Source organism: Geotrypetes seraphini, chromosome 6, assembly GCF_902459505.1.
Source record: "Geotrypetes seraphini chromosome 6, aGeoSer1.1, whole genome shotgun sequence".
Lineage (NCBI taxonomy): Eukaryota > Metazoa > Chordata > Amphibia > Gymnophiona > Dermophiidae > Geotrypetes > Geotrypetes seraphini.
The window spans coordinates 24,714,378-24,736,160 of record NC_047089.1 but is presented as its reverse complement, the minus strand read 5'-3'; the positions used below and the strand labels follow the sequence as shown (position 1 = coordinate 24,736,160).

Sequence of the window (21,783 nt, the reverse complement as noted above, 5' to 3'; positions counted from 1 at the left end):
ACCGTTTCTTGATCATATGTCTCTTTAGCTATAAATGACAATATTATTATTAAGACTTAGCCAAAAGGAAAGATTTATTCTTAATTATTTTATTAATTTTTCAAATGACATACCAAGTAATCACTTGTACAGAAAGTAAGTTAGTGAAGATATGACCTATATCCAATATAAATCATATTCAATCCAAATAAAAGAAAAAACTAAATACAGGAAATTATTTCAACCAACTCAACTCAAGTCCTCAAAATGTGGATCCAAGATTATATTAAAGCGAGCAAAAGAAATTATTATTAGAAGATAAAATACAGACAACACTGAGAAATGGGAAGATATATAATTATGGAGCTGTTGATTTCTCTTTATCCAGTCGTGACATAGCCAGAAAAGCTGTTAGCTGTTGTGGTTCAAAGAAAACATATTTAAGTGAACGGTAGCAAATAATACACTTGCAAGGATGTCTCAAGTAAAACGTTGCTCCCAGTGAAGTGACTCCAGATTTCAACATCAAAAATTCTCTGGTCGCTTTTGAGTTTCTCTAGAGAGATCAGGAAACATTTGTATCTTGCAACCAAGGAACTCTTTCTGTCTATTTTTAAAGAAAAGTCTCAATAACCATGTTTTATCTATGGCGAGAGCTATGGTCAAAAAAGGAAAGATTTAGAAACTATAAAGAGTTTTACCTCATGCAAAATTGTCATTTCTTTAAAAAGACAGTTCAGTACTGGTCGCCGTACCTTAAGAAGGATATGGCGAGTCTCGAGAGGGTCCAGAGGAGAGCGACAAAAATGATAAAGGGCATGGAAAACCTCTCATATGCTGAGAGGCTGGAGAAGCTGGGGCTCTTCTCCCTGGAAAAGCGGAGACTTAGAGGGGATATGATAGAAACTCATAAGATCATGAAAGGTATAGTGAAGGTAGAGAGGGACAGATTCTTCAGACTAGCAGGGGCAGCAAAAACTAGAGGGCACTCAAAAAAATTGAAGGGAGATAGGTTCAGAACAAATGCTAGGAAGTTCTTCTTCACGCAGAGGGTGGTGAACGCCTGGAATACGCTTCCAGAGGAGGTGGAAGAGTAGAGTACGACTTTGGGGTTCAAAAGGGGATTGGACGAGTTCATGAAGGAAAAGGGGTACAATTAGAGGGTTACTATACAGTACAGAAGGCTGTAAAGTAATAGAGTAGTAGAGAAATAGATCACTACAGGTCATTGACCTGGGGGGACACCGCGGGAGCGGACTGCTGGGCGTGATGGACCTATGGTCTGACTCAGCAGAGGCGATGCTTATGTGCTTATGTGCTTATATTTATTTCTGAGGCCCTCCAAGTACCTACAAATCCAAAAGGTGGCCCTGCAAAGGGTTTGACTTTGAGACCACTGCTCTATACATATGGGCATCTTTACCAAGTGGTGGTAGATTACGTCAGCACACCATTTTAGTACAGAATTATTTCTCGCAGCATTTACCGAACTGCAGTAGGGTGTTAGAAACATAGAAACATAGAAAGATGACGGCAGAAAAGGGCTACAGCCCATCAAGTCTGCCCACTCTACTGACCCACCCCATTAAGTCTGAGTGCTGATGACTTAGTTCCTTAGCTCGACCTTCGTAGGGATCCCACGTGTATGTCCCATTTATTCTTAAAGTCGAGCACGCTGGTGGCCTTGATCACCTGCACCGGAAGTTTGTTCCAATGGTTTACTAAATCTCTACTCAAGTCCACAAATAGGATCCAAAGTGGATGATGGGCAAGTAATAATAAGAAAAATTAAATTGAGTAAATATTACTAGTAGACTGAAAATACACCTTTTCTTAAACTAAGCACTCATGTTCCGTCTTTCTCCAAACATGAAGTTGATAGAAAGGTTGTCAGTTGAGATGGCTCAAAGAAGACAAATTTATGTGAACGATAATTAATTACACATTTACATGGGTGTCGCAAATAAAATGTAGCCCCTAGAGCCATAACACCAGGTTTCCTTAGCAAAAATTTGCGTCTCCTTCGCTGGGTCTCCTTGACCAAATCTGGGAACATCTGTATTTTACAACCTAAAAATTATTTTTGTTTATTCTTAAGAAAAGTCTCAACAACCAGTTTTTATCTGGCGCGAGTGCTACTGTTATAAGTAAAGTTGCTGGTTCCGCCAATTCTTTATCAGATGTTTCCAGAATATTAGATAAATTCATAGAGTCCTGTCCCATATTCTGTTGTTGTTGTTGCTGTTGCAATTTCTTATTTGGAAGATAATAAACTTTTGTAAATGGTGGTAATGTTTCTTCAGAAAGCTCCAATATTTCAATCATGTAACGCTTAAGCATTTCTCTAGGGGCTAGAAAATGACTGTTTTAAAGGGCTCCGATGGAGGGTGGGGGGGAACCCCCCACTTTACTTTATACAGATCGTGCCACGTTGTGGGGGTTTGGGGGGTTGTAACCCCCCACATTTTACTAAAAACTTCACTTTTTCCCTAAAAACCAGGAAAACAGTGAAGTTTTCAGTAAAATGTGGGGGGTTACAACCCCCCAAACTCCCCACAACGCCGCCGCTGCGATCTGTATTAAGTAAAGTGGGGGGGTTCCCCAACAAAACCCCCCGGCGGAGCCCCTAAAAACACTCTTTTTTTTCTTCGGCGCGCGCTTCCGTCTTGCGCTCAGTTGTCGGCGCGCGCCTTTGTCTTTGTCTATGAACCGCGAACACCCCTCCAAAATGGAAAGTCTTGGTTCCATTCTTAAAATAAAGTTCATCCCTCAACAAAGCAGGGGATGGGATAGGGTAGGGTTAGCAGATGTCCGGTTGTCCAGACATCCGGACGGATTTTCAAAACCCGGCACTTTATCCGGCTTTAAAAAAGCTTCCAGCTAAGAGCGACGGGGCGGCATCTGCGCCTGCGACGAAGCAACGCGGTGCCGTCGCGCGCATGCGTGTGATGTCATCGTGCCACACCAATTGCGTGCGCAGATGCCCTCTCGACAAGTGAACAGAATGGGGCAGAACGGAGCATGACTCGGGTGGAACTGGATAGGGATGGGTGGAACTGGGGGGGGGCATGGGTCTGGATTTTAGTTCTGGAAAATCTGGTAACCCTGGGATATTGAGATCCCGCGAGGGCAGGGGGCGCATTTGTCCCCGTGTCATTCTCTAGGCATGTCTTGCACACAGAAATGCAGCAAAACGAGCCACTTTTGACTATTCTGTACGTGTAAGGAAATGGTTTAGCTTGGGGGGTGGAGCATGGGCGAGAAATGGGCGTGTCTCCCATTTACAAACGCAACTTATTAGAATGCTGAAAATTGCATGTACCTCTTGCCACCCCTAGGTTCACACATCCATAATGATAAAACGCTAAGTGCGCATGCGCACTCTTAATGCCGTTTTGCCTGATCTGTAGTTCCGTGGCCGGCAGAGTGCGCTTGCGCGCTTACCACGCATCTCTCCGTGGTGCGGGGAAAAGCCGCGAAGGAATAGCACTACAGCAACTGCCTACAATAGCATGCAGCAAGTCACCCCCGGTGACCCGCGAACCCTCATCTCTCTCACGAGCCCAAACCTCCCACCAGCACTACAGCGCTCATAAGCCGCCGAAACATTCGTCAGCTCACTTCCAGGTTTAAAGACGCTCTTCTACGGGCCGTCGGAGAAATCGTACTCGGTCAGCGCGAATCACGTGGGGGAGTTGTAAGCGGCATTTTTTTTTTTTCCTTTCCTCATAAAGGCGCAAACATCTGCAGTGTTTTAGTGTTGGGGAGTCTACAGTGCTGTGTTCAGCCAGGCAGTTTTGTGCACTTAACTTTGTTTTCAGCTATGCATGAGCGGGTTTGACCGTGGGCTGGAAGTTTGTATGTTGATGTTTGCTCAAAAAACGTAAGGCACAGCGTTGCTCAGATTTGAGAATCTTCAGTAATGAGTTGAGCACGATCTCTTCGTTGCAGATCGTTAATAGGATATTGTTATGGAGAGAAAGGCTGAACTCTGCAACCTTCAGACTCATAAGTACCAACTCTATTGGTGTTGAGTTCTTATTGACCAGATTTCTTCATCTAGAATAACAAAACGCTAAGCGCGCATGCGCACTCTTAATGCCGTGTTGCCTAATCTGTAGTTCCGTGGCCGGCAGAGTGCGTACGCGCGCTTACCACGCATCTCTCTGTCTCGCAGCGGGCTTGCCGGCTCCGGCCACACAAAGTTCATTTTTTTTTGTTGTTCAAAGCCCCCGCCGCGGCTCCTCTATCGAACCTCACCAGAGTCGGAGAAGATCGAGAGAGGAGACGCAGCGTCGGCTTTGAACTAAAAAATGAACTTTGGCCAGAGCCGGCAAGCCCACTGCGAGATAGAGAGATGATCGCATCTGAATAGTAACGGAGCGTAGGCATAGGGGGCCTGGCTCCCCAGCTACTGCGTCCAGAACATGACGTCGAAAGTGGAAGTTGGTGGTGGGTTGGCTCACCTCACGGCAGATGCTCAGGAACCGGCTCTAACAGGCTCACCCTCCCTCTTCCCCGCGCTCTGTTCCTCTTCCGCGGATGGCATGTGCTACGGGGACGATGCCTGCTTCGTGGGGGGCTGGGGCTGAAAGGAAAAAGATGGGAGAAGGGGGCTGGGGGGGGGAATTGGGTTTGGAGCTGGGGCTGAAAATAGGAGACGTGAGGGAAGGAGGCTTTACTAGCACCCGTTAATGTAACGGGCTTAAACACTAGTACAGTATAATCTTGTTATAACGGACTTGCTTATAATGAAACCTCGCCTATAGCGGATGAGGTCCGCTGGTCCTGGCCGTGCGCCATTATAAACATACAGAAAATCATCGCATATAGCGGACTCGCATATAACGGACTTTCGGACATAATGGACAACCAATTTGATCCCCAGAGCCGCTTTTAGCGGTAGTTTTCTTCGGCTATAACGGACATGCAGGTTTTGCCTACAAGACGCGAGGCGTGACGGTGATACAGTATCAAAATGCAGCCCAGAAGAAAATGACAGAGTATTTTTCTTTCCAGTACAGTACGACATAATGCTTTAGATCATCTTTTAGGGTTCTGGTTTTGCAATCATTTCGTGCCATACCAATATTTTGCTGAGTTTTGTTCTTCATGTTGCTGATATAGTTGTGCAGTGACTGTTGTTCATTGATTATACGTTGTTTCAAGTTGACCTAAATAAAGTTTTAAAAAAATGCAACTCTGAATATAACGAACTGTTTTTCTAGGTCCCTTGCAGTCCGTTATAACGAGATTATACTGTAGTCTTGAAGTATGTGGGTTTATGCTAGAATTGTATATTAAATAAGGAGTCACAGATGCCGTTACAAAATGACCATTCCTCCTACTCCATCAGGCACTTTATCTGCGCACCCCTCTCTAGAATTGCCCCAGCACCTCTGAAGAAACCACTGGTGGTAACTCTGGAAGCATTTCGAATACGTTGGCCTCCCTGGAACGGTTTATTACCTTGCTGCATTGGTTTTATGTTGGTATTCATTTTAAAATTCAGACATAGGAAATCCTTCCCACGCTGAGCAGCTGAAGGAGCTGGAGACAGACATGACTCAGTTTGGTCCAGCCTGGTGCAAGAGAGGAGTGTAATCCATGACAGACTGGAGAATCTGGAGCATTCAGCAAGGTTTTAAGCTGAATTTTCCAGTAATGAGGCTTTTTAAAGAGATACTTGAGAGGTCCACTAGATATTGCAGGTGAATCTGTATTTCATATTAACATAGAAATGAAGAAAATAACAGCAGATAGAGGATAATTCTATAACTGTGTTACTATACAGTAAATACAGGAGGCACTTTGAAGGTGTCTGTTACATATTCTATAACGTAGGTATGTAAATGGGTATTTAAGTGTGCACGCACTTAGGTGCTAGCTCTTATGCCAACCATAGAGCTGGAATGTATGTACCTATGATCCAGAGATATAGAATACTATAAATTATGCACATAAGTTATGCAGGCAACTTTGTTCCTGCCCAAACACTACCCATAACTCCGCCCACTGCTGTCAGAAATATGCTCATAGTTATTGAATAGAGCTTCGGTCCATATCTGGCACGTACACATGAATGTAAACATATACATGTGTAACTGATATGTAGGAGTTAGTACCTACTTTATTGAATTACCCCCATAAAGACCATATGGTCTTCTTTTGAAACAGCATTTTATTGTGCCACAGGAAAAATCAGCAATTTTTGTCCACAGAAAAGTTTTAAAGTAATAATTCACAACTGTCATCTTAACATCAAGTTTGTCCTCCTTTGTGATTGTCATCAAGCCTAGTGGCAGAAAGTTAATAATAATTGGAAATAAAAATTGCGTCTTTCGGGCAAGGCTGACACCTCGTTAAAATACCATCTGAGGAACACCTTAGGAGATAAAAGATGACTAAGCGTAAATGCTAGAAACAGAAGTTTCTAGCTCTAGATTGATTTTTCAGGGGCTTCCATTTTATGATGTAAGAATAAGCCATCTTTTATACCAGAAACACAAGCAGCCTGAAGGGTTGCAATCTGTGCTTCCAGTATCTGTGCCATGCTATCCATCTGGAACATTTGATTATTCACCGTGGACAGTTTTTTCCCTACCATTTGTTCATGAAATCTACATAATTCAGTTACTGAGCGAATCAACAGTTCTTCAGGCCTTGAGGCTACTCACCAAATTTATTTTGGAAGACATTTTGTGATTCACCTCCATTTTGGATTCAGTATTGCCACCTCACCTGATTCAGAAATTGCTTTGAGTGAAGGTCTTATCCAAATTGGGTATCATCAAAGGATCACCTGAACAGAATAAATTTAACTCCCTCCCTTATGAAGTCATAGGTCTTCTATCTTTCCCAGTAACTCCAGTGGGCAAAATTGGGGGTGTAGGTGGTGAGGAGTAGGCCTTTCCCCAGCGCTAATGGAGGTTCATGAGTCCTTCGAAACACCAGCCTGTACCACATTAGATAAAGCAGAGTTCTTTGCTGGTTATAAGTACTTATCAGTGAGACCACCAACATATATAGGCACTCCCTCCTGGAGTCTCATTCCTAATCTTCTGCTTCCCTATATATTGTATCCTATGTAATGACTGAATCTGTTTGTCTTGTTTTAACCTGGTTTTGAATTGTATGATATTTTATGTATGTAATCATTTGTAAATCGTTTTTGGAATAAAACGGTATATAAATTTTAAAATAAATATCTAGTTATTCTAAACCATTAAGTATTAATTTCAAGCTGAAAGTAGTTGCAAGTAGCATACCAGATATGCATCCCCATCAAGATTGCAATGGAGCTGTATCACACCTTCTGTAGGACCTCATGGGATTCCAAAGGGGCATTTTCTTTTGGACATGTTCTTTTGGCCATACACTACACTGGTTACAAGCATATGGATGCAGCCAGGTTCACCATTCAACTTCTCCAGATGTTCTCCAAGAGACAGAAGCATATAATACACAGGCTTTCACACACCTTCCCAGGACCCTTACTTTTGAATGAACCTCCTCCCCATGTCTTAATATTGAACCATACCAGTCGGTGATCACTTTTCACATTTATAAGCACCAGATCCAACTGGACCTTCCTCCAGCATGTGTTCCATTTTCGATTGTTGGAACTGTTTTCCTTGCAGAGAATCTAGAAGCTCCCTACTTTTAGATGACACCACAGCAATAAAATCTGTATTTCCCCTTGGCACAGTGCACTAGGCAGAACCAAAGTGGACAGATGAGATTTTTGGCAGAAGGTTTTGTAGATAGTCTGAACTTGGGTGGGTAGCATAATAGAAGCACTTCTTCTTTTTTTCCTGAAAATCAGATTACTTTTGAAATTTGTTAAACATTTTCTAATATATGAAGGTCATTTCATAAATAATGCACACTATTTTTTTTTAATTTACATGTTTTATTTTTTTCAAGTATTTCTTTACAATCCTTCAATATAGTCTCCTTGCTTTGCAATGACTGTGTCCCAACATCCGGGAAGCTTCATTATTCCATCCAAGACACTGTTTTTGTTCAGTTGCCGAATGGCTTGGGTACCGGTGGAAAAAAGTCTTCCAGAGATGCAAAATGATATCCACATATAGGTTGTTTCAACTTTGGAAAAAGGTCAAAGTCTGGTGGACTCATGCCTGGACTGTAGGGAGCATGAGGTAACACCTCCCAGCCATATTTGTGTATTTTTTAAAGACAAGTGGCGAGCTCCATCTTCCCCACGGCCAAACAAATTTTGACTAGCTCAATCAAAAAGTCAAACAAATGATGATTTTTGCTTATGATCATGAAGGCATCATCATTACAGACAAAGTTCCATGTGGAAGAAGTGTCACAGCAGTGTATTATGATTTTTTGCAAAAAATGCACAAAACCCGACCTCGGTTGCTCTTCGCTGGGCCACTCATTCTTCACGGCAATGCTCACCCACACATAGGGAATGTCGTCATTGAAAAACTATGCAGATACGGCTGGGAGGTGTTAAAATGCATTAAAAAATACTTCTGATTCTTGCAAAATGAGATTTGCCCCTTAAGAAACACTATCCATAAGCACTTCCTAGTTCACATGTATTTATAAGATGGAATTTGTAGCTGAAAGATACCAAATATTATGAATATCTCAGGAATAAAATTGCATTTATTGTCCTTTTTTAGTTTTGTCTATAAGTAAATGTCAACTTTTCATCTTTTGAGGGATTTTGCAGGAATCCTTTTCACGAACTTCAGTTGACCCTGCCTATCTCTTTCTCTCTTGTGGTAAAAGTAATTTGTAGGCATTTTGGCCCTGATTCTATAAACGGAGCTTACTGGTAAGGCACCTAACAATTTTTTTTTTAATTGGCTAATGGTGCTGATAATTGGAAGTGCCATTAAAAACTGATTTAAAAATTGGACAGTAGACACCTACAACTTGGATATACACTTCCCCCTCTGTGGCCATGAATACAGAAAAACCGCAAATAAAACTTTTTGTCTGTTATTCGTGGTTTTTCTGTAAAAAGCCAGAAAAAGGACACAAAACCATGAATAACCTTACCTGTTCCTGTGAAGAAAATGCCGCGATTTTCTCTGTACAACGCTGAGAGGATTGATTCTCTCTGTGCATTGCTGGGAGCAACGATTTCCTGTGACGTAAATTTGGGCAGAGCCTGTGCATGAATAACCGAAAACATGGACAACAAAACCACGAATACGGAGGGGGAAGTGTAGACATCTACTCTGAGGCACCTACCGGCATCTACACGAAAAGTAGGCGTGATTAGGGGAAAAGATTTGGCATGGATTGAGTTAGACACTGGAATTTTAGGCCAAGAAAACCCTGTCCTAATATGCTGGCGCCTACTTTGTACACGCCTACCGGTGTCAAACTAGATTTAGGCAGCACCTAACTTTGAATGACACGTGGTAGGCGCTGTTTTCCTAGGAACCTACCAAGTTGGGCGCTGTTTATAGAATCAGGCCCTCCCTCTATGAATAAATATTCATTAACCCCCTCTTTTACAAAACTGTAGGGCAATTTTTAGCACCAGCTGCGGCAGTGACAGCTCCGACACGCATAGGAATTCTATGAGCGTTGGAGCTGTTACTGCTGCGCCCAGCACTAAAACCCGTGCTACAGTTTTGTAAAAGATGGGGGGAAGGTAATTGTGGTGCTCTAAAAACTGATTTCCTTGTTTCTCTTTTTTTTTAGTGTCCTACAGAAACCAAAAAAACTTTTGGGATTCATCTAAAAGTTGTAGGAGATTGGACAGGTATGTAGAAAATAATTTTATCTTAGAAAATCAAGTGGCTAATCTCAACTTTTTGTAATTGCTTTAGATAAAGCAGTGTTGCCGTAGAGTGAGAGATTAGAGAAAGTGGGCCTCTTCTCCCTTGAAAAGAGGAGACTAAGAGGGAACATGATTGAAACGTTCAAGATAATGAAGGGAATAGACTTGGTAGATAAAGACAGGTTATTCACCCTCTCCAAGGTAAGGAGAATGAGAGGGAACTCTATAAAGTTAAAAGAGGATAGAGTCCGTACAATCGTAAGGAAGTTCTTCTTCACCCAGAGAGTGGTAGAAAATTGGAATGCTTTTCCGGAGGCTGTTATAAGGGAAACACCCTTCAGGGATTCAAGACAAAGTTAGACAAGTTCCTGTTGAACCATAAAGTACGCAGGTAGGGTTGATCTCAGTTAGGGTACTGGTCTTTGACCTAAGGGCTGCCGCGTGAGCGGACTGCTGGCACGATGGGCCACTTGTCTGACCCAGCAACGGCAATTCTTATGTTCTTATGTTTTACTTTGAATATGCAACTCTTTAATATACAGGTCTTGTATTTGAGCTTGGGTGACACCTCAAAACTGATTTTATAAATCGTTTAGAGCAGGGGTGCCCACACTTTTTGGGCTTGCGAGCTACTTTTTAAATGACCAAGTCAAAATGATCTACCAACAATAAAATTAAAAAAAACAAAAAGCACACTGTACGCATAGAAAATGTTAATCATCATTCCTATTCCAGGGTTTTTCAAAGAGGTCAAAGCAGATGACTCTATGCACTATCACCTCAGTAACAACCATACAAAAATAGACAAATATACCCCCCTCCCTTTTTACTAAACCACGATAGCAGTTTTTAGCGCAGGGAGCTGCGCTGAATGCCCAGCGCTGCTCTCGAAGCTCATAGGCTCCCTGCGCTAAAAACCTCTATTGCGGTTTAGTAAAAGGGGACCTTAGTGTAAAATATAGACAGCAGATATAAATTCAGACACATTTTGATCACTAAATTTAAAATAAAATCATTTTCCCTACCTTGTCTGGTGATTTCATGAGTCTCTGGTTGCACTTTCTTCTTCTAACTGTGCATACAATCTTTCTTCCCTTATTTTAGCCTGTATGCTTCCTCTCCTCCAGACCTCATTCCTTCCCCCAACTTTTCCTTCCTCTTCCCTGCCCTTTCTTTCTCTCTGCCACCCTTTCATTTTTTTCTGTTTCTCTTCTTTCCTTCTGTCTCCCTGCCTGCCCTTTTTCTTTCTTTCTCCCTACCCTCCCCCAAGCCACTGCCACTGCCATTACCATCGGGACCAGGACCCAAACGCCACCAATAACAGGCCCCAAGCTCTCCCTGCTTCGGCCAACCAGCATTCCTCTCCCCGACGTCAATTCTGCCGTCGGGAAGAGGAAGGCTGATCAGCCCAAGATCGTGATCAACCTATTGGGGGAAATGCTGCCGGGTCCTGCCTTCGCGGAAACAGAAAGTAGGCAGGACCCGGCAGGAAGAAGAACAAATGCTTCACTAACCTGTCTCCCGCATTAGCCCGTAGCGAACGCTTGCTTCAGGGCTCTCAACATGTGCGTGCCGGCTTCCCTTCTCCCCTCCCCCGGACATAACTTCCGGTTTCGGAGGGAAGAGAAGAGAAGCCGGCACGCACACGTTAGAGCCCGGAGCATAAGTTCGCTACGGGCTTAAATCTCCAAGCCGGTTTTTTGGGGTTTTTTTTAATGTTCAGCAGCGGCAGATGACAGCTGGGCGGACCGCTCAGCTAAAAGGCCCTAGGGAGAACACTGGAGAGGAAGGCTGATCGGCCCATAGATCAGGACGGCAACACGAGTCTATCACAGAGCCCGGGATGGGCTCCGCGATCGACTCGCGTTGCCTTCCTGAGCTACTGGTCGATCGCGATCGACGCGTTGGGCACCCCTGGTTTAGAGCATGTTATTGTAGTTTTGTACATCCATAGGGGAGGAATGGGAGCATTTTCAGCTTTAGTTGATCTTCAACTGAGCTGGATCTACAGCTGTCAGGGTTGAATTATTACATTTAGATTTATTCTGATAATGCATATTTGGAACTGATAAAGCAGGTGTAGTAATCACCATTTAAAACTCATTAACAAGTATCTGCAGTAGTTAGTGGTTTTTAATAGTAGCCTGCTGTGTTTATGCCAAAAATATTAGTGGTGACAAGAGTACTTGAATGTGGAGGAATGAGATAAAAGGATTTTGATGCGGCCGTAGTAATTTGATGCAGTGCTAGGATCAGGAAAACTTTTGGCATAGCCAAGGGCCCTTTTACTAAGAAAAGCTAAGAAATTTTCTGAGCGCATGCTAATGCTGGACTGTGCGCTAAGCCCATTTCTAGCGCATTCCATTAGAAAGCAAAATGTACAAAAAATTAATTCAGGCGCGCTTACCATTTTCTATTTAGGAGGTGCTAAATGCTCCCGTAACTTAGCGTTAGTCAGTTAGGGTCTGATTCTGTACAGGACCCCCGGTCTCAGCAGCCGCCTAAGCAGCTTTTGAGAATCGCACATGGCCGTCCTATATAGAATTGCATCTGTCCTAACGGACAGAAGCCTAATCCCGCCTAATCACCCTGATTCTCTAAGTGGTGTCGATGTCACAGACACCGTATAAAGAATTGCGTTGCCAATGAACTGATCACGGCAAGGGAATCTCCCTGCCATGATCAGCTGAGTGGCAGCGGCAGGGAACCTTCGACCCTCCCCCCCACACACACACACACTGTCTGCGGCAGGAGGGATGCCAATCCCTCCTGCCAGCATACTCCCCCCCAACATCCCCGGCAGGAGCGATACCCACTCTCTCCTGCTGGCACAACCCACACTTCCATGGGAGTGACCTTAGGGATTTGGCCAGAATGCACTGGGAAGGAGATCTAAGACTCCGGTTGGCTTAGGTGCCTAAAGCCCCTCCTGTGGCATGAGGGCCTTAAGCCCCTCTCCGGTGCATCCCAGGATGCACCAGGAAAGGGAAAGCCTGTCATTCTGAAGAGGTGGGCCTGCTGGCTAGAGGGAGTAGGCATCCATCTGGCCGGCCTTGCTTTTAAAGGTCCATCGGGGGGGGGGGGTCTGGATGGGCTTTCTTATCTTTTAGCTTCTAGTCCTCTCCCAGACTCCTGATCCTCTTGGATCTTTGGAGACTCTCAGTCCTCGGTGCTTGCGATCACATCCCTTGAATCTCAGAAGCCCGAGGACAGGATGGGAATGATGCAGGGAAAAATTATGAAACCCAGTGTGGGCTCATGCATTTTACAGAATTGTACTTCAATGTAGACATCTTTCCCTAAAAAAAAAAAAAGTGTGTCCCGATTGGCTGAGAGATGGCAGTAGGATGCTTACCGCTGCCTACCATTGGTATACACGTTTGCAGAATCGAGCCCTCTGTGTTTAATTTTGGGATGTGCGCTTGCTACCTGCATGCTAAGGAGCGAAATCATAAACGGATGCTATTGCATTAGCGTGCGCTAATCACATTACTGCACTAAAGATTAGCACATGCTAAACACTAAAGATACCCATAGGAATACAATAGACGTCTTTTTAGCATGCTAACACAATTAGTGCCGGTTGATGAATTCCCCCTACATAATTTTTTGTCTGTTTTGATAGAGCAAATCAAGTGGAGAGTGAGCATTCCTGCATTAACCCTTTCAGGACCATAAGGATCGTAGGCCAATTTTTGTGGTTTTGACGACATTGTTATGGTAAAAAGGGCTTGCAGATGCCAAAAAATTGATTTTTTTTTGTAAAATATCATTATTTTTATTTAAAAAATCACACTTCTGGCTTATGGACAGTGTGGCAAGTGAATCTTCTCGTCAATCTGGCAACGACACTAATGAATGAATGTCGGAACCAGTTTGTTTACATAAAGGCAGTATCATATGGAATCCGTACATATCAAATTTAGAACTGTAGACTATCCCAATCAAAATTTATAGGATTTTAAAGTTATGGGACAAATATGTCCCTTGGTCCTGAAAGGGTTAACCAGTTAGAACATTTACAGTATAATGCGCCACCATTACCACCTAAAAATAGCAACGTTAACACACATCCATTAATGAAATAAATAGAAATTTGGGGGGTTTACCGCTGCAATAAAATTGGGCCCTCTTTTACAAAGGCGCGCTAAACGTTTTAGCGCAGATTAAGCATGCATCCGTAGGATAACATGCACGCGTTAGCGTTTAGCGCGTGCTAAAAAGCTTAGCGCACCTTTGTAAAAGAGGGGATTGGCCTTAGCACACAAGAAAGACCCACACATTAAGGCCAATTTTTACTGCAGCTTTTCAAAAAGGACTCCGTAACATTCTAATTGTTTTTACAAAGAAGAATCCTGTTATAGTGTACATGTATAGAAAAGACAGATATTTACATCCTTAGGATCTTAGGAGGAATTCATAACCAATATCTTTGCAAAGTTTATTGGCAGTTGCCTAATTGGTTCCTGTAGGTCAGAGAGCAAGGAGGTCAAATGATCACTTGCAATTTAATTAGACTATCTGCAACTTTCCACCAGGGTATGTTAAGCGTTTCCAAGGAGTTGTGTCCAGTTGTTTTGGTATAGCAAAAGGATCGCAAGAGTGGCCTTGCAATGACTGTGAACAGGTGTACACTTCTCCCTCCGTATTCGCTGTGATAGGGGATTAACAGAACCGCAAATACAGAAAAACCGCAAATAACTTTTTCATATGTTGTTCGCTGTTTTTTATTAAAAAAACCCATCGTGAATATAGTGAAACCGCAAATAACACGGTGGGAGACCTGGTCTGTTCCTGAAGGAGAGGCAAAACACGGTGAAGAAAGTGCCAGGAATCGGCGATTTTCTCTGTAAACGCTTGGAATCAGCGATTTCTCTATGCAAGCTGATGTCATTGAGGGGGAGGAGCCAGCAAACTAAAAACTGTGAATAATCAAAACCGCGAATGCTGAAACCGCGAATACGGAGGGAGAAGTGTACCTCTGTATCTTAATCCGGAAACAGAAAAATCCACAAAAAACCATCAGTGTCTGTAGGGATAGTGCTGGTCGTAAGGGTATGTTAGTGACACCCCCAAAAAGATAGTGCTGGTCGTAAGGGTATGTTAGTGTCACCCCCAAAAAGAATGAATTACTGAAAAAAAAAGATATTTCTCTTCCACAAATACCAGAAAATAAATCTACAAAGTTTTCAGAAAGAAAGCATGCTTCTAGAATCCCTAAGGTAGCAATAATAAGACAGGTTTTATGGTTTGATTGTGCTATATTTTTCTTATGTTAAACGAAAACAGAGCATTTATTGCAGTAGTTTCTAAACTATTACCTAGGGAATGATTAGCATGCCTCAAACATTACACTGGACAACTCTCTTTAGAGACATTTCAGCCAGATTTGTTTGAAACATGAGTCTTGGTACAAGTACATGCAGTGTTCTGGTTTTAAACGTCATCTCTTGTGTTTTGTTCACAAACCTGTTCCCACTTCAGTGACTACAAAGGAAAAGAGAATGGAAAGGAACACAAGTCAACAATTCTGTTTCTGTAGCTTTCCAGGCTGACTTGAAGGTCATATTGCTTTGCTTCGTGCCTGAAAATATCGCTCTATAGAGGTTGAATGTATTTATAGTTTTGTCAGTTTTGACTAACTGAAAGGTTTCAAAGCAACTTCTGGGTCCCCCCCCCCCCCCCCCCGCAATGTGCGGTCTAGAGTCAAATACATCCTGTTACACTGATACTTTAAGGTGTTTTTTTATTTTTTAACCATAATATTTAATATATAATTATAGTATAACTAGTCTTTAAGCCTGTTACATTAACGGGTGCTAGAATAGATGTCTGTGTCTGTCTTTCTCTCTCTCTCCTTGACCGCTATCTTTCTTTCTTTGTTTCTTTCTTTCTTTTTCTCTCTCTCTTTCCTCGGCTGTCCACCACCACCCTTTTCTGCTCCCCCTGTCCAGTAGCAGCCCTTTTCCCTTCGTTTTACCTCCCCCCCTGTCCAGCAGCAGCCCTTCTCCCTTTGTTTTACCTCCCCCGTCCCTATATTTCTCTGTTGCGCCATGCCTGCCTGTCTCTCAGTGGCCCTCTTCTGTTCCCCCCCTCCCAGAGCAAAGCATGATTGCTGTCTGCCCCCCAGCACACCCCTCCCCCCAAAGCAGCCCCCTTTCCCTCTCCCCCTCCACTTCTTACCAGCATGGGACACCTCGCAGCACCCGCACGACAAACTCCTGCTGTTGCTGAGAGAAACCACTGCTCAATACACTGCACGCGCCGCAAGCCGCCCCACGCATTGCAAATGAAATGCGGCCATGGAAGCACACAGCACGGCAGCAGGGATCATGGCCTCCTAAGTGCACGCTTAGGGCTCCTTTTACGAAGCCACTTTAGCGGCTTTATCGCACGGCGACTTTTTATCACGCGCTAAGGAGGCAGTAGCGGCTAGCGCGACCAACACATTAGCGCACGCTATTACGCGCATAAAGCCGCTAATGCGGCTTCGTAAAAGGAGCCCTTAGAGTTTTATTATAGAGGATGTAATGTATAATATGTAATATGTAATATATAATATATAATATTTATATAATAATAACTCGAACTTAATATTGTCTGCTCTTTTTTTTTGTTCTTTATTACTCTCCTGGCACCTTAGCATAGATTGATAGGGAGTTTTTGTGTGTCGTACTTCCTCATGGTTTAACCAATTTTAATGTTAACAATTTCTCCTTGTATTCTTTTGTGCATCACCATGAACCGAAAGGCATATGCATGGTACATAAATATAGAATTATGTTGTGTTATAAGTGATCTGAGCATGGATTTGGGAAATGCCAATGATGTGTCTCATGCCACTACATGTCATTAACAAATTTAAAAAAGCAGAAAAAAAAATCACGTGAAGTCGGAACCGTGGAGGATTGCCAAGAATTACAAGGAGACCTAAACAGATTGAGTGAGTGGGCAATAAAATGGCAGATGAGCTTCAATGTAGAAAAATGTAAGGTCTTGCATGTGGGGAAGAGGAACCCAATGTACAGCTATACGATGGGAGGGAGGGTACTGGGGGAAGGCAGCCTTGAAAAAGACTTGGGGGTTTTGGTGGATAAAACGATGAAGCCAGCGGCGCAATGTGCAGCGGCCTCAAAGAAAGCGAACAGAATGTTGGGCATAATCAAAAAGGGTATCACTACCAGAACGAAGGAGGTTATTCTACCATTGTATCGAGCGATGGTTCTGGAGTACTGTGTCCAGTACTGGTCGCCATACCTTAAGAAGGATATGGCGATACTTGAGAGGGTCCAGAGAAGAGCGACACGGATGATAAAGGGCATGGAGAACCTTTCGTATGCTGAAAGGTTGCTGGGGCTCTTTACCCTGGAGAAGCAGAGACTTAGAGGGGATATGATAGAGACTTATAAGATCATGAAAGGCATAGAGAAGGTGGAGAAGAACAGATTCTTCAGGCTAGCCGGGCCCACAAAAACAAGAGGACATTCAGAAAAATAGAAAGGAGACAGATTCAAAACGAACGCTAGGAAATTCTTCTTCACTCAGAGGGTAGTGGACACCTGGAATACGCTCCCAGAGGAGGTGATAGGGCAGAGTACAATATTGGGCTTCAAAAAGGGATTGGATGACTTCCTGAAGGATAAGGGGATTGAAGGGTATAGGTACAGGTATTAAATTAATAGGGGATGAAAGACTTAGGTAAGGTCCAATGACAGGTCACAGACCTGGGGGGCCGCCGTGGGTGCGGACTGCTGGACACGATGGACCCCTGGTCTGACCCGGCAGAGGCAATGCTTATGTGGGAGACATGATCGAAACATTTAAGTACCTCTCGGGACGTGTCGAAGTGGAAGATGATATTTTCTTTCTCAAGGGACCCTCGGCCACAAGAGGGCACCCGCTCAAACTCAGGGGCGGAAAATTTCATGGCGACACCAGAAAGTATTTCTTCACAGAGAGAGTGGTTGATCATTGGAACAAGCTTCCAGTGCAGGTGATCGAGGCAGACAGCGTGCCAGACTTTAAGAATAAATGGGATACCCATGTGGGATCCCTACGAGGGTCAAGATAAGGAAATTGGGTCATTAGGGCATAGACAGGGGGTGGGTAAGCAGAGTGGGCAGACTTGATGGGCTGTAGCCCTTTTCTGCTGTCATCTTCATCATCATTTTCTATGTGCTTATGTGCCGATAATACCGTGTGTGCTTTTGAGAGTGTGTGCACTATTTAAACAAAGACTACTACTACATATCAGGCCTTTTAGATTTGTGGCTGTTATACCATGCAGGTTACTTTACTGTCACCTTGCTGTTTTGGGTTGAACTTGGGACAGTAACCTTTACTTCATTCAGGTTGCTCCCAATGCTTCATGTCAATTCTCTTAGGGGCAGTGTCTCCAGATGGATTAGTTTTGTTTTTGATAGGTTCATTTAATTTTTGAAACACCTGTGCCTTTTCTTATACACACTGGTTCGTCTATTTTAAATACGCACTTCTGTATTGCTTGGTAGACTGATATAGTCCTTACAAATGAGTAATATTCCTCACTGCTACCAGCAGGTAGAGACTGAGATCAAACTTGTATATCAGTCTAGGATCCCCTCTTGCTACTCCAGTTTTCCTCAGTCTCCGGTAGCAGGTGGTAAGGCTTTTCAGCTCCCCTCTTAGCACTGTTGGAACTTTGTGAACTCCTGGTTCCCCTTTTTGTGCCGGAAAGAGCTTGGGCGGGTTCTGTTTGGGGATCCGTCTGACCTCGGAGGATGTTAAACCTGGCGGATCTCATGCTGGGTCCCTCCCCCCACCTTCTTCTACCTCCCCATATTTTTGCAGTGGGCCTCAGCAGGCGGCCTGGCCCCCTGTTTGGTCAGCCCTCCAGCTTTGAGAGCCTTGGAGTCTGTTCTAAGTAAAAAGAAATAACAAAAAAATCCTGAGGTGTGCCCGTCTAAAGGGCTCATTTCCCTTTATAACTGCTTTTTTTCTGTGTTTTTTCTCAACTAACCGGCACTTACTTTACAGCTAGGGCAGTTTCAGCACAATGAGCTCTTTTAAAGGGAAAAAGTGCTCCAGGCGCGAGGTACTCGTGGCCGGCCTGTGCAAGCGTTGTGCCGGAACAGTGGGGAAGCCTCGTTGGCAGTGGATGCTGGCGGCCAGGGTACCCCACCGCATGTGCCTCGCGGTTCGGCTTTGGATCGTGGGGAAGCCCGGGCATCCCCCGACGCCCATGCGGCCCAGCCGCCAACAGTCAGGAAGCACAGGATTCCCTTACCGCCAGTTCAGCTGGGGATTCCCTTTTCGTATTGGTCGGTTCCTCGGCCTCACCGTCAGGAAAGTCCCAGGCTTTTCAGACATGACAGGCCGCAGGAGCTCCGTTTTTGGCAGTTTTAGGTCCAGTTACCTCAGGTGACCTTCCCCCTGTTTTGGAAATACAAGGGCAAGGTATGTCAGGGTCCCCTGCTGGGGCAGGGAGTCCCTTGGGGCCACCGGGGGTATTTCCCCTTAAATTTATGTTAGCACTTTGAAAAGCTTTTGTGCTGGTGGCAGGAGGTTCCGTGTCCACTCCGGGGGTCTCATGGGAGGTTTTACCCTCTATGTCTTCCCCGGTGCGGCCCCACACAGCAGTGGTTTTGTCCCCCTCCTCTCTCATCCAAACACCAGAGGGTCTCTTGGGATAAGGATTTTTCCCCAGAGGAGCATGAGGTGGTTGATGAGGACCTGGACCCTTGGGGAGAATTCCAGGATCCTCTTGGGGGGCCAGATTCCACTGGCGAATGGTTCGAGCATCTGCCAGCCAGTGAAGATGCATCTGTGGTGCACATTTTTCAACGGGAAGATCTCCATGAGTTAATCCTTCAGGTCTCCTCAGTTTTGCACTTTGAGGACCCCGTGTCGGAGCCCCTGCATACGGTGGACCCCATGCTTAAGGGGATTCACTCTGCTTCCCGCTCTTTTCCTGTGCATCAGGATTTTCGGGTCATCATGCTCACACAGTGGCAGGTGCCGGAAGCCCCTTTTCGCTTTGTGCACTCCATGGCCCACCTGTATCCCATTCCGGAAGGTGCTGGTTATATTTTATATGTAGATCTCCACATCTCAATTTTTGTGAGTTATACTGGTATATAATTTTTGGGGAGGCCACGGCCTCTGTGGTATCCCCCATTCAGATACCTATGGTGAAAAGTATGGTACAAGGAAGATTTTAGTAGCTGTTATTTATGGTTTCTAATAGACTATAAAGTTCCACAACAATACGAGATTCTCGGAGAGAACGAGAGCCAGAAGGCCTTGAGCATGCGCAGATGCTCAAGGCCCAGTCCGGTAAGCAGCATGATCTTCCGGCACTGGCACCTCCTGTGGATTGGTGCTGCGTACCGGTGCCAGATGAGGGTAAGGCTTCAGTTTGGGCGGGTGGGCGTTCGCGAGGGGGGGCGATGTCGGTTAGCGGGGTGGGGCGGCGTTTGCGGGCAGGGGGACTCGCAAATCGAGTCAACGCTTGGTTTGCGAGTCACGATTTGCAAAAATGTTTTGCTCATCTTGCAAAACACTCACAAACCGAGGTTTGACTGTATTTAGCTTTGCAGCAGTGGCATTATGGAATTCAATGCCAATTGTATAGATTGGAACAAGACTACCTTTAAATTTAATAAACTGAAATTTTTGGTTGTTTTAAAGGTACTTAGATTTTTAGATAGATTGTACTCTGTTAGTAAGATTTAAGTATTATAAGTTGTATGCAATATAATATACTATAATATAATGCAATATATTATATGTAATATACTATAACGGTAATATAACTCACTAGGTATTTCCACATCAAAAGGCTTGTCAATCTAAGCTAAGAATGACAGTGTTTTCCAGTATGATAGCTCATTTTAAAATTTTCATTGCTTTGTACTGCTATTTCTTTTAAAGTGTTAATCAGGTTGTCTCATTATAATGAAAGTTGATATTTTATTTTCACAGAAAGATTTCAGGATTTACTTCTTTCGCATCCAAGTCAAGGTACAGAGATTCTGCCTATCCTTCAGCAAAGAGGTTATCCCACGTAAGTAGCAAAGCGCTACTGAAAATAATCCTTTGAGGTCCCCATGCACTGTTTTGTGAAGGAGGCAGATGTGTCAGTATACATTTCTGAAGCCAACATTTCAGAGAACTTCTCTGTAAAAATCAGCATTGTGCTTCTGGTGATTCATTCAGGGGGAAAGAGCTGAACCTTGGAAAGGTACCCGACTGTCATGGAGGAATCTGTGGCAAAGTGCAGATAAGCTGTACCGGATCAGTGTCAGCCGGTGCTTCGTTCACTTTGAGCTGTATATCAACACAGGCAGTTGTTTTGCCAGCCTTATCTGGTCTTGTCTTGTGGGAGTGGATCATATATGCTGATGGGTTCATTTGGATTTTTAACAAGCACTCCTACAGATGCAGTCAAGTGCTATAAAACGTTTTACTGTCCTCGTTAGAAATAGACAGGGGTAAACAATTTAAATGAGTCACTCTGAATATTCATGTTCCACACTGTTACTGTCGTCTTTTTGGGAGCACTGGTACAGTTTGCTCCACACCATAAAAATTATGACTGTCTTTATCTCTTTATAGCATCCAATGCAAATTATTTTCCCCTCTAGTCTATCTGCATGCACACAAACTACTTTTAACCTGACTTTATTAAAAAAATTTCTGTATATTTACAGAGAAATGATAGATCAGTTTTTAAATTGTCTATAAAAATCCTTTTTTTTTTTCAAATGCAAACTTTTCAAAATTGTCTCTTTTTTTTTGTAGTAAATGAGCATTGTAGTTGTGTTTTTTTTTTTTGTTTAAATTATGCTTTCCAATGTATAGAATGTCTAGAAAGAATTAAATCCAAAGTGATTGATGCCCATCTGGACATTGATGTGTTTGTAGGCAAAATAACTGCCCACAAAAGACAGAAATATATCAAATTTGATCTGCAGGAACAAAGTGTGATCTCGGACATGTTTGGAAACCAGAAAAATTGGATCAGTATTTCCAGAGAACAGAAGCTCTAA

At 43.7% G+C, this 21,783-nt stretch overlaps 1 protein-coding gene across 5 annotated transcripts in view; it reads left to right on the top strand.

Annotated features, from left to right (window-relative positions):
• Positions 1 to 21,783, top strand: part of NOX4 (NADPH oxidase 4) — a 168,046-nt gene that overhangs the window by 67,746 nt on the left and 78,517 nt on the right. For all 5 annotated transcript variants that reach the window (XM_033950586.1, XM_033950584.1, XM_033950585.1 and 2 more), the window contains 2 exons: positions 9,676 to 9,736; positions 20,717 to 20,798. In XM_033950586.1, coding sequence (XP_033806477.1) covers positions 9,676 to 9,736; positions 20,717 to 20,798 — 143 coding nt within the window. The remainder of the gene's footprint in view (positions 1 to 9,675; positions 9,737 to 20,716; positions 20,799 to 21,783) is intronic.